Source organism: Pseudophryne corroboree, chromosome 6 (assembly GCF_028390025.1).
Source record: "Pseudophryne corroboree isolate aPseCor3 chromosome 6, aPseCor3.hap2, whole genome shotgun sequence".
In the NCBI taxonomy this organism is placed as follows: domain Eukaryota; kingdom Metazoa; phylum Chordata; class Amphibia; order Anura; family Myobatrachidae; genus Pseudophryne; species Pseudophryne corroboree.
The window spans coordinates 161,835,731-161,854,308 of record NC_086449.1 but is presented as its reverse complement, the minus strand read 5'-3'; the positions used below and the strand labels follow the sequence as shown (position 1 = coordinate 161,854,308).

At 41.4% G+C, this 18,578-nt stretch overlaps 1 protein-coding gene and 1 long non-coding RNA gene across 4 annotated transcripts in view; one reads left to right on the top strand and one right to left on the bottom strand.

Annotated features, from left to right (window-relative positions):
* The window catches only part of LOC134936803 (uncharacterized), a 298,887-nt gene extending 288,538 nt beyond the window's left edge, over positions 1-10,349 (top strand). For 2 of the 3 annotated variants that reach the window (XR_010180549.1, XR_010180548.1), the window contains one exon: positions 10,179-10,349. This is a non-coding gene — a long non-coding RNA (uncharacterized LOC134936803). Of the gene's footprint in view, positions 1-1,617; positions 3,534-10,178 lie in introns of those variants that run through there. The other variant, XR_010180550.1, reaches the window with a different exon arrangement.
* Positions 763-10,211, bottom strand: LOC134936802 (gastrokine-1-like). Its single transcript, XM_063932064.1, has 6 exons — positions 10,150-10,211; positions 7,346-7,387; positions 6,884-7,021; positions 4,996-5,097; positions 3,961-4,093; positions 763-925 (listed from the first exon to the last, which is right to left on the bottom strand). The coding sequence occupies exons 1-6, from the start codon at positions 10,159-10,161 to the stop codon at positions 855-857; spliced, it is 498 nt and encodes a 165-aa protein (XP_063788134.1). The 5' UTR covers positions 10,162-10,211; the 3' UTR covers positions 763-854.
* Positions 10,350-18,578: the final 8,229 nt, after the last annotated feature.

Sequence of the window (18,578 nt, the reverse complement as noted above, 5' to 3'; positions counted from 1 at the left end):
AATGATCTGAAGGGAATCTCTTGTATTACAAGGGGTTTTAATTTTAACTGCAATTGGTTGCATGATGTGATCAATATAATGTGACAAATTGGGCATTATTGATTCTGTGCATGCCATCATTCGTCTACCTGGGGTTTTTTCATTGTTCTTGTGGATTTTTGGTAAAGTATAAAAACAGGTATCGATGGTTGTGAGATATATATACTTTTTTATTGTTTCAGATATCACTTCTTTTTTTTACATTTCTCTCTAAATAGGAGAGAAGCTTCTTTTCTATACTTCCAGAGGGAAAATAGCTTGAAAAATAGCCGCTGCAACATTTTTCCAGAGACCTGCACATGAGACTCAGAGACTCACTGTGCCACTGGCTAGAGAGTACAGGGCCCAGATGGAGACTGCACACCGGTCCCTTCCTTAGTAAATGCGCCCCTGTTTTAAGATAATCTTGCAGGTAACTAAACCTGCTCCTATGTCTATAACATTGAAATCAAGGCATGATTTAGCCAATGCTACTGTATTAGCAATTGCTTGAAACTTATTTTGCTCTTAGTCAAACCATCTCTAGCTGTGTCTCCTTCTAACTATATAAAACATAGTATATTTATTGAAATAATACACATATTAGTTATAACAAGTTTTTGGTGTAGAATATATATATATATATATATATATATATATACCATTACACCTTGTAAGTGCTATGTAATCCCTTTCATAAGAGACACATGAATGGACAGCAAACATTTTATAGAAATGGTTTATTTGCATGAAAAAATGGCAAGAATCATATTCTGAACAATTTAGATTTGTGATGCGGAGAACTTGGTATCAAATGCAGGATTCTCAGGATTGGTTTAAAAGCAGAAGCTGATGCCACCAATAGTGATGATGCTGTTGGGATCACAACCTGCATAATACTCATTCACTGATGGACAGAGAGAAAAAACATATAATTATTATAATCATAATTAGTATGTGTTGCACTTTGCTCATGTTCTACTTGCTCATATTTTTCTAATCATGGAGATACAGTATAGATTTAAATTTCTATTCAAATATTGCAATGCTTCCTGCCCTTATAGAACAGTACATTTTATTGATCTCATTCATAGAAACATACATATGTAGAAACATAGAATTTGGTGGCTCTTGGCCCATTTAATCGCCCATTTTTCTTTTATCCTTTTGGCAACTTTAGCCCTATTTGTTCCTTAGGTCTTTGTAAGGATATTCTTATGCCTATCCAAAGTGTGTTTAAATGGCCCTACTGTCTTAGCCTCAACCACCTCTGCTGGGAGGCTATTCCACCTATCTACTACCCTTTCTGTGAAGTAATTTTTCCCTAAATTTCCACTGAACTTACCTCCCTCCAGTCTCAATGCATGTCCTCGTATTCTTGTACTTCTCTTCCTTTAAAGAATGTTTCCCTTCTGTACCTTGTTAAAACCCTTGATATATTTGAAAGTTTCTATCATGCATCACCCTTTCCCTTCTCTGCTCCAAACTATACATATTAAGATCTTTTAGTCTTTCTGGGTAAGCTCTATGATGTAAGTCATGCACCATTCTTGTTGCTCTTCCTTGTACTGTATCTAATGTATTAATATCCTTTTGCAGATGTGGCCTCCAGAACTGAACACAGAACTCTAGATGAGGCTGTACCAATGACCTCTTACTTCTTACTTTCCTGCCACTGATTCCTTTCCACATGCAACCAGACATCTGACTAGCCTTCCTCATTGCTTTGTTACATTGCTTCCCGGTCTTCAAGTCACCTAAAATAGTGATTCCTAGATCCCTTTCCTCCTCAGTAGTGTCCATTATAGTACACTTGATACTATATGCAGCCTTTGGTTTTTTTTAGTCCCAAGTGCATCATTTAGCATTTTTTTTTTTACATTAAACTGTAGTTGCAACATTATTATCCATTACTCTAGTTTACCTAGAGCCTCAATCATTTGTTTTACCCCTCCTGGTGTGTCTATCCTGTTGCATACCTTTGTGTCATCTGCAAAAAGTCATACTTTAGCTTCAAAACCGTTTGCAATGCGCACCAACAAAGATATTAAAATGCACTGGCCCAAGTACAGATCTCTGGGGTACTCCAGTGGCAACATTTCCCTCCTGTGAATGCATTCAATTTACTAGAATTTTCTGTTCCTCTCCTGCAACAAAGATCTTATAAATTCAACTGTCCAAGAATCCAATTCCAATGTTTCCAGTTTATATAGCAGCCTGCAGTGTGGTTATCTAAAGCCTTACTAAAGTCTAGATATGCCACATCCACAGCACCCCTTGATCTATTACTTTAGTCACCCAATCACAATAGTCAATAAGATTGTTTGACATGATTTGACCCCGGTAAATCCATGTTGTTTGGGATCTTGTAAATTGCTGGATTTGAGAGATTCCACAGCTCCCTCATTTAATAATGTTTCCATTACTTTCATGTTTTATACGTTTTCCCTCTATACTAAGCAATCTGGAAATGTCTGTGTTAAAACGGAACGGATTGCAAATAATGCATTATACAATGTTTCAATGAACACCAGCTTCATCACACAGCCCCTTTATGATCAAACTTTGATCTCATAATGTTGTTAACACTTTCATAGCCTTAGCTGGATGAATTCAAAGCTTCCAGTTCCTTGTAATTCAAATTTAGCCTTTAATTCAAACCATGTGTATTTATTGTAGTAATTATTATTATTATTATTATTATTCATAATGAACTCTACCCCAGGCTCAGACTTTATCAATTCAAATGTATATGGTTTAGGCCAGTGGTTCTCAAACTCGGTCCTCAGGACCCCACACGGTTCACGTTTTCCATGTCACCCAGCAGCTGCACTGTGTATCACCAACTGTCACATTTTAAAAATCTACAGGTGACCTGCAAAACATGGACCGTGTGGGGTCCTGAGGACCGAGTTTGAAAACCTGGGGTTTAGGCAATGGCATTTGGCAGTGTTTTCATTTTATTGTGTATATTATAGTACTTGTGTACTTGTGTATATTATATTACTTGTGTACATTATAGTACTTGTGTACATTATAGTACTTGTGTATATTACAGTACTTGTGTACTTGTGTTCATTATAGTACTTGTGTATATTATAGTACTTGTGTACATTATAGTACAGGTTGAGTATCCCTTATCCAAAATGCTTGGGACCAGAGGTATTTTGGATATCGGATTTTTCCGTATTTTGGAATAATTGCATACCATAATGATATATCATGGTGATATTACCTAAATCTAAGCAGAGAATGCATTTATGTTTCATATACAACTTATACACACAGCCTGAAGGTAGTTTTAGCCAATATTTTTGATAACTTTGTGCATTAAACAAAGTGTGTGTACATTCACACAATTCATTTATGTTTCACATACACCTTATACACACAGGTCATTTAATACAATGTTTTTAATAACATTGTGTATTAAACAAAGTTTGTGTACATTGAGCCATCAAAAAACAAAGCTTTCACTATATCACTCTCACTCAAAAAAGTCCGTATTTCGGAATATTCCGTATTTCGGAATATTTCGATATGGGATACTCAACCTGTACTTGTGTATATTATAGTACGTACTTATGTATATTATAGTGCTTGTGTATATTATAGTATTTGTGTACTTGTGTATATTAAAGTACTGTGTATGTTATAGTACTTGCATACTTGTGTATATTATAGTACGTGTGTACTTGTGTATATTATAGTACTTGTGTATATTATAGTGCCAAATTTGCATTTAAAAATAATAACCTATTAGGAATTTAAAAAAAATATTTCCAGTGAAAGTCAAGTAATGAAAACAGGCTAGTGTAACTACTTTAATGCATATAGTTTTTAAGTTGCTATAGTTGGATGCAAATTATAAATGCAATGGTCATAATTTAGCTTCAAAGAGATATCCCCAAAATCACCCAATTATTTTATTGTAATCCTCACCTTGGATGACATCACCAGAGTAGGAAGGTATTCCCCGGCACAGGGCCTCTACGTGTACTCCGTATATGCCGATGTTTGCAATGGGAACCTGATTACTGATGGTATACTTGAACAGAGGTTGTGCACGGGGGAGCTAAATATGAAGAGAGATTGGATTTATTGAGTAATACATACACTATAAATGTAAAAGTATACATAGCTACATTTAAGGAATTCCTACTCCCAGTAACTCTGGGTCTTCTTGTTTTCTTCTTGATGTCCCTTATTACACCAAATTATAATTTCCTACTTTAATCACAACTGCCACTTCCACACCATTTCCACACCATTGGCAACCTCACAGGCCCACAGTGGTAAAGGGGAAACCCCTTGTGGGCCCCACTGTCTGGAGACCCAACCCCCTCTAGTGATCAGGTTCCAGATTGTGCACTTGAATTATACATTATACATGCAGTAATGCAGTATGTTACATTTTACTGCACAGGACTATGGTTTATTTTCTACAGCGCATTGCTGTTATCAATCTGTTACATTATCATGCATGCACTAGCGGTATTTACTATATAAACTTACTATATATATTTATCAAGGGGCGCCATGCACTTGCTAATGATTAGCCATCTTTGGGTTGAGCCTTATTTTAAGAGGCACTCTGTTCCATGAATGGCTGCTGAGTTCTTAAACTGGTCATAACCACAAATATTGGGCACTATGTCATACATTGGGGCAGATGTATTAAGCCTGGAGAATTGATAAAGAAGTGATAAGTGGAAGGTGATAACGCACCAGCCAATCAGCTCCTGTCATTTTTTAAACCTGTAATGATTGGCTGGTGTGTTATCACCTTCCACTTAGTTATCACTGAATTTTCAATTCTCCAGGCTTAATACATCTGCCCCATTATTCTGTATAATACCATGATGTCATCAGTGACGCTATGAAACACTACTATTTCTTTGTTGAGAGCAGGCTCAGATCCCTTGTCCCAGTATTTCTATTAGCAGTGCTACAAATCGTAATAATTAAACTCCTTACCAGTTTCTGTTTGGACAGGACCTCCAGGCTGGGGAAGACAGTTTTGTCTAACTTTGTCACTACACATTTCTTCTTTCCGAACAGTTGTGTTGCAAAAACACCCTTTAAAACATACAAAAAAACATAAACTGACACTCACATTATTTCAGTACAAGTTACCAGCCCATCAAAATGACGGAACAACATAACAGTAATATCAGTGCCGTCTACTGTGCCTGCCTAAATAGAGCATCACTTAAATTTCTATATTGGGTGCCATCTAGTGGTCGCTAGTGTGCAAAACACTTGAATTCCGCTATAGAGGTGAGGAGCAGCGATAGACTTCTACTATATAGGATGTCATAATTCTGAATGTGATATTTAATTTGTTAGTCACACGACTTACTTACAGCCTTTCAGTTTTATCAATAAGCATATTTTTTCTGTTACACAGGAGTGTTGGGCAAGGAGGATGAATGAATGAATGAATGAATGAATGAAATACATTAATTAATTAATTAATGAGCAACTGAATAAAAGAAAACCAATTATTATATGCAATATTTCCAGCTATAATTGTTATAATTTTTTACCTTCTTCTGGATCAGCAAGAAAGTACATATAATGCATTATACTCACCTATACAATCGTTGGACCAATCACCCAATATCGGCCCAATAATTGTATAAGTGTGTATGCAGTAGTGTTAGCCAATGAATGTCTTAAAACGCTCCTGCACCTGTCAGAGGTCACATCTTACGTGCTGCTTACTATTTATACTGCCAACCTCCTGATCTCATAGAAGAATGTACACACTGAGCTACAGTATTTCTAGTAAGGGGGTCTACTGAACGGGAGCGTTCAGTCAGATCAGCCAAGTGATCAGGAAGATGTGTACACAGCTTAATAATAGGTTAAACCTGATTAACATTCTCACTCTTCATCAAGCTACAGTAGTTGTATTATGTAACTACTGTACAGATGAAGAACGATTCTTTATGGCACGACTACAGTAGGTTCTCTCTTAAATGCAGGGCATTTTCCTGATAGTAACACAAGCTGTGTACTCATTTGCTTAACAGAATGAAATGACGCAGCAAGGGGTGAATGGCGTGCTAGACACAGAGACAGCGAACTGCTCATCATCAAGCTGTCTGTATATAAAAGAAAATTAGCTCCTCCAGAATGGTATCATGAATGAATGAATGAATGAATGAATGAATGAATAAATAAATTCTACAGTACCACTTATGGCAACCAGATGGGGATGCAGAACATTCTGTTTAAAGCAACTATTCATTGTATTATATAGTTTGCAGACTATATTAGGGCAGAATTCTTATATACCATACTTGTGTGTTTATCGTAAATATAATTTGATTAGATGGGAAGATATATCAAGGCTTGGAGAGAGATACATTGGTGAGAGATAATGTACCAACCAATCAGCTCATCTCTCTCTTTTTTTTTCAAACACAGCCTGTAAAATGACAATTAGAAGCTGATTGGTTGGTACTTTATCTCTCTCCACTTTAGGTTTCTTCAAGCTTTAATAAATATCCGATCCATGGTATCATATGTATAATGTGGCATTTTATAAAATTCAGGTACGGGTGGAATGTTTCCCATTCAAATCATCATATGATTGCCCCTTTCATAGTTGTCATAATATATATTTTACATGGGTAATCCTCTGCTTGCCCCTGTATTATGTGACAACACATATATGGGCTGGGACAGAAGGAATGGTGAGACACATAAATCCAGAGGTCCATAAGCAGGCAATTGAGATTTGAACTTCTGACCTACAATCTGAAGTGCAGACATGGGATAATAGAGACTAAGGATAAATAATCCCAACTGTCGTCATTCTAGTATCAGAAAGTGAAAGTTTGCTTGAGGTACTCACTCTTCCATAGTCACAGATGGAGTTCCAGGAGTTCCAGCCATTGAGGCTGTTTATGTTGGCCACATGTTCCTGATTGTTGATGTTCACAGTCTGATGCACATTGTCACCATCATTTCCCTCATTGCCAATATCTATATTCTGTGGAAAAATATTACACATTATCTACTGGCTAATCAAACCAAAACATAGAAAGTATTCCTATCAGAGCCAGCCTAGCGTTATCTGGCAGGAGTACAGTGACTGAAGGCACGTACAGTAACTAGAAGACACACAACTGGTCTGCTTTCTTTGGAAACAAGCAGAAACAAGGCCGTCATATGCAACTGTTCCCTAGGGACAAGAGAGATCAAGCGCCATCTTCCCAATTGTTTCCCTTTCTTTCATTATGTGATGTTAATATACACTGTGAGCAATCAACAGCAGGTTTAGAGAATAATGTAGGAAGTGTAAATGGACCCTTACATCGTCAGCAAGTAGCGTCCCTAAGAGAGCAGCGATGATCACCTGGAATATAAAGATCACAGTCAAATAATTGTATCACTTAATAAATTAAAAATTTTATCATTTCAACCTTCCATCCTAAAACTCCTACCACCTTCATCTCAATGTTGCATTTAAATTTGATGCTGCCCTTTCCAACTTATGTGCATTCTATACAGCTACTTCTCCTGCATTGCTTTTACTAGGTAAATTGGTGGTTGGTAAAAATTGGTAAAACGCTGTTAAAGCTATACGTCAAATAAAGCCCTTATATAACTATATGGTAATTAAAGCCCTGCTATTGCTCTATGGGGCTAATTCAGGTACTGTAGGATTGTAGTGTGCGATCCAACCGCAAAAAAATAGAAAAAGATGCGGGAGCATGTGCAGCCTCTGTCCTGCGCAAGAGCCCGCATTTTCTGTGCAGGGGGGGCAGAAAGTGCGATCGCCTCTGCCTGTCAATCAGGTAGAGGCGGGGCAGGGCAGGCAACGCCCCATTTCCAGGGAGGAGATGGAGCGTTGCGGGGGCGGTGGCCAGCAAATGGGGGAGCGGTGCGGTGTGAACGGGGGCGTATTGGGGGCGTTATCATGGCAGCTGCGTAACGTCACATGCTGCCGCCGCAATGCGGAACATGGCGGCAGGAGGCATCCTTAATTTCTGCTAACTGTATGCTATTGCTGTATGGAAAAAAAAAGCCCTGCTATTGCTCTATGGTAAATAATGCCCTGCTATTGCTCTATGGTAAATAATGCCCTGCTATTGCTCTATGGTAAATAAAGCCCTGCTATTGCTCTATGGCAAATAATGCCCTGCTATTGCTCTATGGTAAATATAGCATTGCTATTGCTCTATGGTAAATAAAGCCCTGCCATTGCTCTATGGTAAATACAGCACTGCTATTGTCTATGGTAAATAAAGCACTGTTATTGCTCTATGGTAAATACTGTATAGCCCTGCGATTGCTGTATGATAAATATAGCACTGCTATTGTCTATGGTAAATAAAGCCCTGCTATTGCTCTATGGTAAATAATGCCCTGCTATTGCTCTATGGTAAATAAAGCCCTGCTATTGCTCTATGGCAAATAATGCCCTGCTATTACTCTATGGTAAATATAGCACTGCTATTGTCTATGGTAAATAAAGCACTGTTATTGCTCTATGGTAAATACTGTATAGCCCTGCGATTGCTGTATGATAAATATAGCACTGCTATTGTCTATGGTAAATAAAGCCCTGCTATTGCTCTATGGTAAATAATGCCCTGCTATTGCTCTATGGTAAATAAAGCCCTGCTATTGCTCTATGGCAAATAATGCCCTGCTATTGCTCTATGGTAAATATAGCACTGCTATTGTCTATGGTAAATAAAGCACTGTTATTGCTCTATGGTAAATACTGTATAGCCCTGCGATTGCTGTATGATAAATATAGCACTGCTATTGTCTATGGTAAATAAAGCCCTGCTATTGCTCTATGGTAAATAATGCCCTGCTATTGCTCTATGGTAAATAATGCCCTGCTATTGCTCTATGGTAAATAAAGCCCTGCTATTGTCTATGGCAAATAATGCCCTGCTATTGCTCTATGGTAAATATAGCACTGCTATTGTCTATGGTAAATAAAGCCCTGTTATTGCTCTATGGTAAATACTGTATATCCCTGCGATTGCTATATTGTAAATATAGCACTGCTTTTGTCTATTGTCTATGGTAAATAAAGCACTGTTATTGCTCTATGGTAAATACTGTATAGCCCTGCGATTGCTGTATGATAAATATAGCACTGCTATTGTCTATGGTAAATAAAGCCCTGTAATTGCTCTATAATATATAAAGCCCTGCTATCACTCTATGGTATATAAAGCCCTGCTATTGTCTATGGTAAATAAAGCCCTGCTATTGCTCTATGATATATAAAGCGCTGCTATCACTCTATGGTAAATATAGCACTGCTATTGCTCTATGGCAAATAAAGCCCTGCTATTGCTTTATGGTAAATATAGCCCTGTTATTGCTCTATGGTAAATATAGCCCTGTTATTGCTCTATGGTAAATATAGCCCTGTTATTGATCTATGATATATAAAGCCCTGTTATTGCTCTATGGTAAATATAGCCCTGTTATTGCTCTATGATATATAAAGTCCTGTTATTGCTCTATGGTAAATAATGCCCTCCTATTGCTGTATGATAAATAAAGCCATGCTGTCGCTATATGGTAATTAAAGTCTTGCTATAGCTATATGATAATTAAAGTCCTTTTATAGCTATATGATAAATAAATCCCTACTATAGGTATATTATCTTGCCTCTAAACAATCCTAGAATTTGCACACTTATATTTTATATATTGCTTTACACCCCATCCCAGGTACATACAGTTGGAGCCTCGCTCATCTAGACTTCTCGGCTGCACCTAGGTGCACCAAGGTTTATTAGCATAAGCCTTTCATCTATTGTTCGCAGCTGCAGTACAGTACAGAGAACAATACAGCAGGGGATTCAGTTATTACAGCAGGGGATTAAGTCCGACAGCACTGGCTCAGTTAATCCTATTAAAGGGATAGATGAGCAGGGCTCCATCTGTATACTGTACCCTACAGACCTAGTGACACATTCATAGCCTATCACAGGCAGCAGGTAACCTATGTATCGCCATCTATTCCAGAACCACCATTACACATATTACAGCTTATCAGTAAACTCTGGGTTATTTATGTTGTCCATTAGACTATTAGTTATTATAAGTAGCTATTTCAGCTGAAAGCAGTAATACTGTACATACCAAGGTTTTCATTTTCTCTGTTTCTCCAGGGAAGGAAGCTGAGAGTGAAGCAGAAGGTACAGACCCCTGTTCTGACCTCCTTTATATACTCAAGAAGGGACAATCGTGCCAACTTCCAAATTTTGTTTTGGATTGAGTCCACCTCTTGAACAATAAAAAGACGCAATGTGGCTTTTATCTTATTAAACATAGATATGAAATCTCCTGTGCAAAAATATACTGTATAATGGTTCCATTGTTTTTTGTTCTCATTGCACAACAAGTAGTACGTGTGAGCTGAAAAGTGAAGTGAAATTGATAAAAACTCTAAAAGTATTGGGGTTCACAATATGGTTTTACTATATATCCCCAAGGAAAAACATCTGTTTCCTTCTTCTTCTTCTTTTTTTAATGAATCACTCAGCGGACCTCATTTTAGTCCTTTAACCACTTGCCTGGCATGGTCGCATCAGATGCGTCCACACCATCAAGTGCTCTATCTGACCTGGTCGCACAGGATGCGACCAGTCAGATAGAGAGTGTTAGCAGCGGCAGGGAAGATAAACTTCCCTCCGCTGCTGCTGTCAGAGTGACCGGTAGGTCCCTCTGCCTCCCTGCACTCTCCCCCTGTGTCTGCCGTGCTGCCGATCACTGCTGATCGGTCAGAACGGCAGGATCCACCCGCTCCAGCGGCTGCAGACAATGGCAGCAGCTGGGGAGAGTAAATTAATCCTCCCAAGCCACCCCCTGACCCCCCCGCATACCTGCAGGCTGTCCCGGCTTTCAAAATAAAAGCCGCGATGGTCGCGATGTACCGATGGTCGCAATGTTTCCGATCGATGTTTTAACTAAAATCATTTGGGATAGGGTTAAATTCATGTTCTTCACCTAATTCACTCATAACAAAACACAACAATTTCAGAGCGGTTTTCGGCGAAATAAATCGTCAGTTAAGTGGTTAATGTTCTATCTCATCCAATACACCAGAAACCTGGTCAGTAACTAGAGATCATGGAAATCATGTAGAGTTTTTTTTCCATAAAATATGCATTTTCATACCACACATACACGCAAAAAAGTTTTACGGGTTTGTCCATCTTCAGGAACGATCTCATCTTACACTAAGGAACCCCTATGCTTAGAAAGGAGAATGGGGGTAAGTAGAGGTTGGGCAGGTTAGGCAGTGTACAGTAAAGTTGTGTTCACTTAAATGCAGCAGAGATAGATCTGGATATATAACCCATGTGCTCAACCCCTGCATTGAAGACAGGAATAATTGGCAGCTGCTTCTGATCAGGCTTGGTCACAGGGAGATACAAGGGGCACAGCTGTACCAGGCCCTGAGGTTCAAGGGGGCCCACAGATAAATACATATCTAATTACTGCGTGAGCCACTGCAGTGATCAGGATGGTGCAGGCATGTAAGGGGTCTGGGGGGGGTGCCATTGTTACTTAATTTTTTGGTACTGTTGGTGGATGGTGTGATAAAATTGTATTTATTTATTGTGGCACAGTGCACATAACGTCATGACATCACACCCCACCACTGAAAAGCATGAAGAGGAGCAACCAGAAGACACTGAAGAAGGTTAGTGACTGTGGGCTAGGACCAGACAGATGCGTGGGCTGGATCTGGTGAGACACTAGTGGATTGGAGAGACAAACGAGAGTTGGAGAGACACTGGGAGGCTGGAGAGATGGAGAGACAAAAGGGGGCTGGAGAGACAGAGAAGGCTGGAGCTGGAGAGACACCAGGGTGATGGAGAAATAAAGGGGGATAGAGATGGAGAGACACTGGGGGACTGGAGAGACAAAAAGAAGGATGAAGCTGAAGAGAACTGGGGGTAAGTGGCTGGAGATTATACACAACTGGCAGGATTAAAAGGCTCAGGGACAGTAATATTCATTCTAAAGAAACATTTCTGATACAAATGGTACCAAATTAGTTAATACAGTGTAACAATATACAATTGTTTGATCAGGAAAGTTCACATTTTGCCCTGAACAAAAACTTGTTACTATGTATTATCTGGTTGAATCTCTGTTACTATGTATTATCTGGTTGAATCATGCAGCAAGCTTGATGATGAAATTGGTTATATTCTTACGCAAACAGGTTTCTTCTGAACCATATTATTTACAAAAGAAGAAGAATGTGATCTCTTACATGAATAATGGAACAATTTCTTCAGAGGTTCCCTGTTGCAGAGAAACCACCATATACAGTAGTTAAGACTCTCATGTGCCCACCAGGTACCAGGGATAAGGGGCCCCCAAAACATGGGTGTACCGGGCCTCATAATTCCTGTTGCTGGCTCTGCTTCTGATGATCATGCCTGAACCATCTTCCACTGTATATAGTACATTAGTATAGCCGCTATCTTATAGTATAAAGTCATGACCATTTACTTGCACTACTTAACCACTTGTCTGGCATGGTCGCATCAGATGTGACTACACCAGGCTGGGCTTTCCCTGACATTGTCGCATCTGATGCGACAAATCAAAAACGCCCACTGGGCAGATCCTGGAATCTAATATTCAAGAAGCCGCCAAAGTCAGTGGGACCTTGTGGCCCCGCTGGACCTGCAACTCTGCTCCCAGTGTTCCCCGATCACTGCTGGCCACTCCGTGACTTGTCAGCCACAGTCCCAGTTTCTTGGAATTTGGAAATTAGACACCTGACAGTGTTATGTGAAATTGGATATGCTACATCATTACTGACCACGTTCCACCTATGGCAAGAGGTGGTAATAGATCCTTGCGGTTATTGCAAAAGGAGTCCCGATGAATACATGAATTGGGCACCCTTTCGCCCGGAGGTCTTAATGAGACATTGTGGCTACATTGTTTTTTTGTGATTCCGTTTTTTGCATTCTTTTTGTGTAGATTTTACTTGTATCTAAGTATACAGGTTATCTATGTATTAGCGACTGGTACCTGCATGTAACGTTATTTAATGTAATTGTATATTGCAATATGGTAAGTGGCTCCGCTTAATGAATCATGTAATAGGTAATATGTATTTATGATTCAGTCTACCATATTGCAATGCTTCCCTGCTTGATATTTCTCTTGTATCTTCTCTGTGTTTAGTAGGAGTTCGTTGGCAGCTGCTGCATGTATTAGTATGTGTTTGTTTTGTGTTCACTAAGGTTACTATGACGACGAGCGCATTGTGGTGACATCATCAGTGGGTGTCAGCATAACGGACCCGCGCCATCGGGCGTCCTCACGTGTGCTAAACAATCTCTTTAAAAGATATGTTGTCAACCAGGGTAAGCGTTCCCGCTGCTCCGGCACTGGTTAGAGAGAGGGAGAGATCCATGAAACAGTATATACTCATAACAAAAAGTTAAAACCAATGAGAAATCAAAGCAATAATGGCAAATATGTCAAGTTATTAATTGCAATCATAGTCGTGGAGAAACATTTGGCATTGACTCATATTGGCAATAATTGGCAAATAGGGACTAAGGGGGTAATTCAGATCTGAAGGCTGCTGTGCGTTTTCACACAGCGGGCGCGTCGCACGAGTACAAAGTGGTGCGCTGCTCAGCGATAGGTTTGTGCGACGGATCCATTCGCATTGGGCGATCGCAAGGAGATTGATAACTGACTGTTTTCAGGGAGTGTCTGGAAAAACGCAGGCGTATCTATACGTTAGCAGGGAGGGTTCCTGACTTCATCTCCGGTCCTGGACAGGCTGATGTGATCGCAGCGGCTGAGTAAGTCCTGGGCTGTGCGGAGACTGCACAAAATCTGTTTGTACAGCTCTGCTACACATGCGATTGCACACTTGCACAGCTAAAATACACTCCCCCTGTAGGCGGCGACTATCTGATCGCAGCAGTGCAAAAATTGCTTGCCAGAGATCAGGTCTGAATTAGGCCCCAAGTGAAGGACATGCATTCCTTAAACATTAATAAATGTAGACATTTCTTGCAAGGTTAAAAAAGCAAAATGTGAAACATAAAGAGCTCTATTTAGTGTGCCTCAAGCTAGAGATCAGCTGTATTGGGATGTATTACTTGGAAACAATGTATGTATATCTATTTCTATATACAGTATATATACAGTATATATATATATATATATATATATCAGTGGCGGAACTAGCGAGCGGTGGGCCTAGGTGCGACAAAATGCTTTGCCCCCCCCCCATCCCATCCAAGTCCATCCCCTCACCCCTGAAGAGGATCTGGTGAGGGGGACCTGCTCAGGGCCAGAGAAATGGATACCTAGCAACAGTGCCGTAACTAGACATTTTAGCACTGTGTGCAAGAAACGGAATCGGAGCCCACCCTACATGCAAAACAGGGGTAGTATGCACCGTAGGCGCGCGTAAAAATACATAGGGGTGTGACTTTGTGGGGAAGGGGTGTGGCCACAAAATAATACCAATTCATAAAACGGTGCACAGTAGTCTCCATTATTCAAATTATGCCGCACAGTAGCACCACTACACCAGGAAGAGACCCTTTTACACCTTACGGCGGACAGATTCCCCTTTTTACACATTATGGCAGACAGCGTCCCCTTTTTACACATTATGGCAGACAGCGTCCCTTTTTACACATTACGGCAGACAGCGTCCCCTTTTTACACATAGCGGCAGACAGCGTGCAGTTTTTACACATAATGGCAGACAGCGTGCTCTTCTTACCCATAGCGGCAGACAGCATGCACTTTTTACACATAACGGCAGACAGCGTCCCCTTTTTACACATTACGGCAGACAGCGTGCCCTTTTTACACGTTACGGAAGACAGCGTCCCCTTTTTACACATTACGGCAGACAGCGCCCCCTTTTTACACATAACGGCAGACAGCATGCCCTTTTTACACATAGTGGCAGACAGCGTGCACTTTTTACACATTACGGCAGACAGCGTGCCCTTGTTACACATTACGGCCGACAGCGTGCCCTTGTTACACATTACAACAGGCAGATTCCCCCATTTTACACATTACGGCAGACAGTCCCCCTTTTTGCACATTAAGAAAGAAAGAAATAATTATACTTACTCTCTCCACTGGCTCAGGCTCCTCGGTGCAGCTTCTGGCAGAGATCACGATTCCCGGGCAGGTGAGAAGGAGGAGGAGGGAGGTGGAGGAGGGAGCCGCAGCAGTGCTGTGTTATTGGTGGAGGTGCTGCTGCTGCTGTCCCAGTACTTCACAATAGGCTGTTCTCCACCGCTGTGAATGCTGGGATGCGCTTCACAGCGGCGGAGGACAGCCTATAGTGAAGCAGAGGGACAGCAGCAGCAGCGCCTCAACCTATAACACAGCGCTGCTGCGGCTCCCTCCTCCACCTCCCTCCTCCTCCTTTCCCCCGTGTCCGCTGCGCTACTCTACTCTCCGGGCGGCTGCGGGCAGCGGTAGCCCGCAGCATACAGCGGCATGTATGAGTTAGTTTGACTCATTACATGCTTTGAGCCCCTGGACAGTGGCGGGCCCCAGTGCAACGCTCTGGTTGCACTGGCGGTAGTCCCGCTTCTGATAGATAGATAGATAGATAGATAGATAGATAGATAGATAGATAGATAGATAGATAGATAGATGTTAGTGTTGGGCAAGTTAACGTGTTATTAACGCGCTAACTCCATAAGACAATAATGGCGATTAATATTTTTAATGGAGTTAATGCTGCTGCTGCTGTGCTGGAAGCAGTAATTCATCTGATTCCCTGGATGGAGAAGCCGCTGGATGCCGCCGGAGAAGAGGAAGCTGCCAGCCGCCAAAACCTCTTGAGACTGAGACTCCGGTAAGCTTGTCCACAACACACATAGTTAAATGGAAAAAAAAATTGCGTGGGGTCCCCCTCCTATGTATAACCAGCCTCGGGCTCGTTGAGCCGATCCTGGCTGTAAAAATACAGGGGGAAAAAAGCACAGGGGTTCCCCTATATTTTACAACCAGCACTGGGCTCTGCGCCTGGTCCTGGCTCCACTAGCCAGAGAGATAATGCCACAGCTGGGGGATACTTTTATATAGGTCCCTGCAGCCGTGGCATTACCCCCCCCAACTAGTCACCCCTGGCCGGGGTTCCCTGGAGGAGTGGGAACCCCTTCAATCAAGGGGTGTCCCCCCCCCTCCAGGCACCCAAGAGCCAAGGGTGAAGCCCGAGGTTGTCCCCCCATCCATGGGCAGTGGATGGGAGGCCGATAGTCTTTGTGTAAAAAATAGAATATTGTTTTTTGTGTTAGAACTACAAGTCCCAGCAAGCCTCCCCCAAGCTGGTACTTGGAGAACCACAAGTACCAGCATGCGGGGAAATAACGGGCCCACTGGTATCTGCAGTTCTACTACAAAAAATACCCTCCAAAAAAACCACGCTCACATCGTGAAAGTACAACTTTATTACATACATGCACACATACATACACACATACTTACCTATGTTGACATGAAGCCCCGCGGTCCTCTTCTCCAGTAGAATCAATAGGGTACCTGAAAAAAAAATTATACTCACAATCCTGTGTAGATCAGTCCTCTTCTTTTCCGACGTAATCCACGAACTTGATTAAAATAAAAACACGGAAACCCAATCCACGCGACTAAAGCGGTTCCATGTTTACACATGGAACCCCTTTTCCCGATTGTCGGGACCCCCCGTGACTTTTGCACTGAAGGTCCCTGGAGCCAATCAGGGAGCGCCACGTCATGGCGCTCTCCTGATTGGCTGTGCACTTCTGCCCTGTCAATCAGGACGAGCGCACTGCCTAGAATGGAGGAGAGCGCTCCTCCATTCTTGTCAATGATGGGAACTTTGCAGTCTGCGGTAGACCGCGAGGTTAATTGGGGTCACCCACAAGAACGACGTCAATTAACCTCGCGGTCTACCGCAGACCGCAAAGTTCCCATCATTGACTAGAATGGAGGAGCGCTCCCCTTCATTCTAGGCAGTGCGCTCGTCCTGATTGACAGGGCAGGAGTGCACAGCCAATCAGGAGAGCGCCATGACGTGGCGCTCCCTGATTGGCTACAGGGACCTTCAGTGACAGAACTGAGAATCTATGATACATCTGACAGTATGCTGCAGTGGAAAATATAGAAAACTGACCAATCTGTTATAATGAATGAAGTATATATATATATATATATATATATATAGTGCCTGTATTTAATTACATTTACATGGTACTGTAAATGTGGCTTTGATATTTATCAGAAAATACTTAAGCTATTGACCTTTCCCAATAGCTATAGTCCTATTCTTACCATTTTTCAGCTCATTATTTGTTGCAGACAGAAGTGCACCATGATTGCTTCATTCATTAACAATCCCCTCAGGATTATCAGACACGAGGGGTAAATTTACTAAAATGGGAGTTCTATATAAGATGGGATGTTGCCCATAGCAACCAATCCAATTCCAGGTATTATTTTCTAGAAGGTGCTAGATAAATGAGAAATAGAATTTGATTGGTTGCTATGGGCAACATCCCATCTTAAATAGAACTCCCATCTTAGTATATATACTCCAGTATGTTTTAGTGTGTATCAGTGGCATAGAAAGAAAGTGGCAAGGAGGATTAAAGGCAGGGTCAGAACTTCCCTCATTGTAGGCAGTGAAACTACATTTAGACTTGATGATGGAGATGGGCCTTTGGTTTTGTGCGATCTTTCATTGTTGTTGTTGTACCTGACAATACCACTACTGAGCGACTTACTGCACCTTGCTATTACCGGGAAACTTACTGCACATTGCTATTACCGGGCAACTTACTGCACATTGCTATTACCGGGCAACTTACTGCACAATGGGGGTCATTCCGAGTTGATCGCTCGCAAGCTGCTTTTAGCAGCATTGCACACGCTAAGCCGCCGCCTACTGGGAGTGAATCTTAGCATAGTAAAATTGCGAACGATAGATACGCAATATTGCGAAAAGACTTCTCTGTGCAGTTTCTGAGTAGCTCGAGACTTACTCTGCCAGTGCGATCAGTTCAGTGCTTGTCGTTCCTGGTTTGATGTCACAAACACACCCAGCGTTCGCCCAGACACTCCTCCGTTTCTCCAGCCACTCCCACGTTTTTCCCAGAAACTGTAGCGTTTTTTCACACACTCCCATAAAACGGCCAGTTTCCGCCCAGAAACACCCACTTCCTGTCAATCACATTACGATCACCAGAACGAAGAAAAAACCTCGTAATGCCGTGAGTAAAATTCCTAACTGCATAGCAAATTTACTTGGCGCAGTCGCACTGCGGACATTGCCCATGCGCATTAGCGACTAATCGCTCCGTTGCGAGAAAGAAATAACGAGCGATCAACTCGGAATGACCCCCAATGGCCCTCATTTCGAGTTGATCGCTCGCTAGCTGCTTTTAGCAGCATTGCAAACGCTAGGACGCCGCCCTCTGGGAGTGTATCTTTGCATAGCAGAATAGCGAACGAAAAAGTAGCAGAACTGCTACTAAATATTTTCTTGCAGTTTCTGAGTA

Bases quoted from the DNA above. Each gene is read 5' to 3' on its own strand.
- LOC134936802 (XM_063932064.1), bottom strand. The intron at 5,098-6,883 runs GTGAGTACCTCA...TATGTTTTAAAG, and splicing joins CCATCTGTGACTATGGAAGA to GGTGTTTTTGCAACACAACT. The intron at 4,094-4,995 runs GTAAGGAGTTTA...CTTCATATTTAG, and splicing joins TCCTGTCCAAACAGAAACTG to CTCCCCCGTGCACAACCTCT.